Raw genomic sequence first — 5,233 nt, 5'->3', positions numbered from 1 at the left:
CATGATATAGGGTGAAATACTATAGCAATTTTAATAAATATACTTCAAACGACACCAATAGAAGGGTGGTGGTGGATATTAGAGTTGATTCTAGAGTCGGAAATCTAAAATTCGAAAAAAGTCATGTCATTAGAGAAAATATGTGGTGTGCTGGTAATTTCCTCTGGAATTTTCTTCCAAGTTAGTACTGTAAATCTCCGTAATAGGGCAAATATGAGCTTGTATATAGTGTGTGTGAAAGGGCATGTTGCCGTCAGATATTCAATACACAAAATTATGTACAATAAGCTTTGATTATTCTTGAGTTTTACTCTCTCTAAAAAAAAAATCATAATTTGATCTTAGATTACTAAACTTAATCTTTCTTTGCAAGACTAGAAGAATACTCTGTATTTTTATTTTATTTTATTTTTTTTTAATACTTAGATACCAAGTTTCACGAGTACAAAATACAGACTGTAATTAATATATATATTCTTGAGCAATAATGACATTTTATAAGGTAAAGTATGAAAATATTAGCACAGGCCCATGATCAAACTCAGAATAATCCTGTGATAGGGATTGATAATATAGAGTGCAAAAGAAAACAAAGCAAATTAATTAAGACAAAGTTGATTAATTACAAACTTCCAGCAACTTAATTGTTGTTAAAAACAAAAAAAAACAATGCCATACCATCTCAGAAATCAGAATCAAAACGATATTATTTATACTTATACTAGACAATAATAAGATTTCTAGACAAAATATTTGAGGATGGTAACGACAATAGCAGAACAAAATAACGAAAGAAATGTAGCAAAAATGAAGTCGGCCCAATTAGTACCAACCCTGAATAATGAAGTCCCTGCAATCATCTTGAAGAAAACCTTGTCTACAATGAGGAACACCGACAGCCAAAAATACCTCAGCAGCTGATCGTACGACAGAGCCATAGCGATTAGATTATGGATTTGCGGGAGAAAGTTTAATAAAAGGAGAGAGAAAGTTGTGAGGAAGAAGAGGGTTCACCAAGGTTTATATAGTGTGTTCGATGTGCATTTGAGGCGGTTGTAGTAAGCTAATATTAGGAGAGAGAAAATACTAACAGTACGAGTTTTTTTTATTTTACGGAGTACTGATTAATGATTACATGAGTTATTGTAATTTTAATTTAATTCTCACCCAAAAAAAGATTTAATTTAATTAAACTGTGATTTTGATTGTTTTTTATTTTTTTGGATATATGGTTTGTAAACTTAAACTTTGTTGAAGTTGTAGTTTGCACATATACTTTGTGATTAAATCACTACAATGAGCTAATATAGGGTGAAACATAGCAAGTTTAATAAAAATACAAGTATATACTCCCAGACGCCACAGAGAGAAGGGTCGTGGTGGATATCGGAGTTGATCGTAGAGTTGGAATACTAAAAATTTGAAAAAAGTCAGTGTTTATTCCTGTCATAAGATATATACAAATCTTCTCAACGTACAACATTAGCTAAAACTAAAAAGACCACAAATTTTCATATATACAGGCTGCTTTGGACTCATTATTTACAAGAAGGAAACAAAAAAGAGGGCTCTAAACCGTTTCCCCCTTATTCAGTATCCTGAAAAGTCAAAATAATCTAAACAAAGTAAGATGTAATCATCATCATCATCTAGCTATCCAAATGCTCGTTTTGTTGCAGTCCTACTGATTTTCTTGCTCCATGGCACGGATGATAGGATTATCTTCCGAAAATTCATCGTCATCATCCAGCTCGTCCAACTCGTCTAATAGAGACTGGTTCATTTTCTTGCGAGATTGTCTCCTGTGCTTCTTTGGCTCCAACCTTGGCTCAGCTAGTGTGACACCCATATCTCCCACTTTGTTCCTGTTATACATAATACATGTGACCAAGATGAGTACAAAGCTAATCAAAATTTCAGATTCTCGAGCATAATAAATCTGATAAATATTTGCAGATCCTGTTTTCTACCTGACATCACCTTCCCTTTTTGTGCCCAATGTCCTTAGTTGGAATTCCTCCCTTACTTTTATTTCATCCAGCAATTGAAAGTAGTACGGATATCTCTCCCAATCTCCAGTTACCACACATCCAGGTTCACCAACATGCAAACAATTGTTGAATGCACATCCATTAGGTTTGTTTTCTTCTAGCTTTTTCTGAATCTGAAGATACAGTTGAACTTTATAAGCCATTTTATGTGGAAGCAAATAGCAAAAAAATTAGATGGTAGCTATGCTAAATGAGCAGAAACAGAAGCTACCTCAGGAAAAGCCTGCGCAAGAGTGTGTTTTGTTACTTTCATTAGACTAGGCTGGCTGAACCCTGGGGTATCAGCAAGATATCCACCTCCCGCCAATGGTAGCAAAGACACATTCCGAGTTGTGTGCTTCCCTCTTCCACTCCTAGCAGATACTTCTCCTACTCGTTGCTCCTCAAACCATTTGCTGCCTGAATTCTGATAGTTCACAAGAGAGAACAGCTAAGCTATTACAAGCTTCTCGGTTAACATTGTATAAATTAAAATATTTGAGATGATCCAAGAAACAAAAGGGAGATAAAACCCACAGGATCAAACAAGCTGCCATCTTCCATGAGGTTGGGAGATTGACCATTGCTTCGCAAGGCATTTATCAGACTAGACTTCCCAACACCACTTGGACCCACAATAACTGTTGTCCTATCTCTCAAGTAGAATGCAAGGGAATCAAGTCCACGTTTTGACTCGACGCTGCAAAATATGGGTGCATATCCCCACTGACGAAGCCTGGTTTTCCACTCAATCAGAACCTGCACAGTGCAGATAAAGTATATGATTGAGCTAGTAAAAACCGTCACACAAAAAACATATGCTAATTAATGGCAACACATGAAGTAAATTAAGCTAAGCGCAAAATGAGTTAGCCAAACTATTATCTGTTTCAGAAAAAGCAGATATCAATGAGCGTAAGCTCCAAGCACTAGAAGATTGCACTTCTTTTCAGATATAGTATAACCTCTGATTTCAACCTAGGATCATTACACTGTATGAGCATGACTACTCTGTAACTCTGTTAATGCTCTGACAAATATTAACCCAGCTACTCACTCCAGTACAAATCAATTTATGAAAAACATACACATAGTTTCTAAGCATTGCCAAACACAAAACTGATATGTCTGAAAAGTCGAATGAAAAATTCCGGCACTTGAATTACTTTGAATGCAGAAGTAGTAAACACACTATTTTTCAGCACGAGGAAAAAGAAAGTGACTTTCTCCAAATTTTTTAGGCCATTTTGTTAAACAGAACCTGCAAAGGAAAGGGGGTTCTAAATAGAAAGGCAATGAAAATTGCTGCTACTAAGAAAGGAATTGAAAGGATAATGAGGTAAGAATCATAACTTCATAAGCCCCTACTGGTTGCACGAACATAGCAAGACAATTCCGAAATCTCAATAAAATGCTACTTGGTACTACTACACAACTACTAATACTCCTTCCAAACTTATTTCTTAAATAAAACCCAAGTAAACAAGATAGTTTGATCACTACATCTACAGTGGTTAATAGCAAATTTTTACAATACCAATTAAAGCATAAGCTACTTGCATTAGAATATTGTACTCCCCATTGACTGTCACTTGTAACCATAGAATTGAGAATAGCATTAGCACCAAAAACCTGCGTTCTATTTAACTTACTCCCACATTACAATCTCACTTCAATACTCCACTCCTAGACGAGTTCACAAAAAGCTATGTACATTGTCTCCAAGCACCATAAGACCCAAAACAAAACAATAAGCAGCAAGTTCATTCAAATTCTGCAAGTAACATAACATACCCTCTTCAAAAAAATGGGAAAACAAAAACATCCATATACTTCCTTGTGTATATATTTGAATTCAATATTCCTAAAATCCGAACCTGCTTTTCAGTAAACTTGCCCCAACTCTACAAATTACACACAGATGTCACTGAACATCATCGAACTCACTCGAAACACAAATTGCAACACTCGAAACATTTCACAAATAACATAACTACACTCTTCAAAGAATTGGAAATTGGGCAAACACTAACATCCATATACTTTCTCCTTGAATTCAATATTGCTAAAAGCCGAGCCTGCATTTCATCAAATTTGTCCCCAAGTCTACAAAATACGCACATTGAGCATCATCAAACTCGAACACAAATTTAATCACACAATATATCAATACACTATAACTCCGCCAATCAATCAATACAATATCCACCCAACAAGCTTTTGTTGTTCCATAATTTTGATCACACAATTTATCTATAATAACAATGCAATATCAAGTCCTCCAGAAATGCTTAAACACACAACATATACACATTTCAGCAGCAAATTCAACAACAAAACCAATTAAATCAATGGTAGAAAACCCGAACCTCATCGCGAACAAGCTCACATTTGTTCAAAGCCAAAGTAAGAGGGAATCCAGTAGACTCAGCCTCAACCAAAAACCTAGTCAAAGAATACGGCTCAACCTTAGGCTGATCCAACGAAAACACCACCAGAAAATGATCAGCATTCGCAATCGGAGGGTCAGGAATCTCCGATTCACGAGGAAACACATTCTCAATCATACCTCGCCGATCCACCCAATCAATGGACCCCACTAAAACCCTATCCCCAACCAAAACCCTCCGTTTAATCTTCTTCAACACGGCTCTCACTACACACAACAGCTCAACACCAGCACTTCTTCCAGAACTTTCTAGAACAATCGCACCCTCCTCCTCATCCTCCTTCTCGGAAGTTCTAGAAGGTTCTTCTGGTTCTGGAGGAGTCGACTGTACGATGACGCGCATGAAGTTGGCTTGAGCTGAAGCAACCATACCTATAGCTTGATTAGGAGAGAGAATATGGGAATTAGGGAGTAAGGAAAGAGAAGAGGATTGTGTATGCTTGTTGCGCGTAGTTTCACGCGCTGCCTTGAGCGCGTTTGATTGAGCTTGCTTGCTCTTGTCGTGGGTGTTTCTGCAGACGATTGAGGTGGAGAGGAGAGAGAATCGACGCCGGAGAAAGAGTGCGGCGGTGGCGGAGGAAGTGAGATGCGGTGGCGCGTGGTGGCGGAGGAGAGAGAATGAAGTTGCCGCCATTTTTATTTTGCAGTTTTTTCCCGGTGATTGTTTGTTTTAGTAGGTGGTGGAAGTTTTCAGTCTAATCCTTTTTTTTTTTTTTTTTTTTTTGGTTGTGTTGTTTTTCCAGGGGTTACTGGA

The 5,233-nt window shown here is 37.0% G+C and overlaps 1 protein-coding gene across 1 annotated transcript; it reads right to left on the bottom strand.

Annotated features, from left to right (window-relative positions):
* Nucleotides 1-1,426: 1,426 nt before the first annotated feature.
* LOC145601076 (small ribosomal subunit biogenesis GTPase RsgA 1, mitochondrial-like) lies at nt 1,427-5,233 on the bottom strand. The gene is made up of 5 exons (XM_081657001.1): nt 4,400-5,233; nt 2,568-2,789; nt 2,263-2,457; nt 1,971-2,164; nt 1,427-1,865 (listed from the first exon to the last, which is right to left on the bottom strand). Exons 1-5 carry the CDS (start codon nt 5,111-5,113, stop codon nt 1,682-1,684), a joined length of 1,509 nt encoding a protein of 502 aa, XP_081513127.1. The 5' UTR covers nt 5,114-5,233; the 3' UTR covers nt 1,427-1,681.

The sequence above is a fragment of the Chenopodium album genome, chromosome 21, assembly GCF_948465745.1.
Source record: "Chenopodium album chromosome 21, dcCheAlbu1.1, whole genome shotgun sequence".
Classification (NCBI taxonomy): Eukaryota; Viridiplantae; Streptophyta; class Magnoliopsida; order Caryophyllales; family Amaranthaceae; genus Chenopodium; species Chenopodium album.
This window is presented reverse-complemented; position numbering and strand designations above follow the sequence as displayed.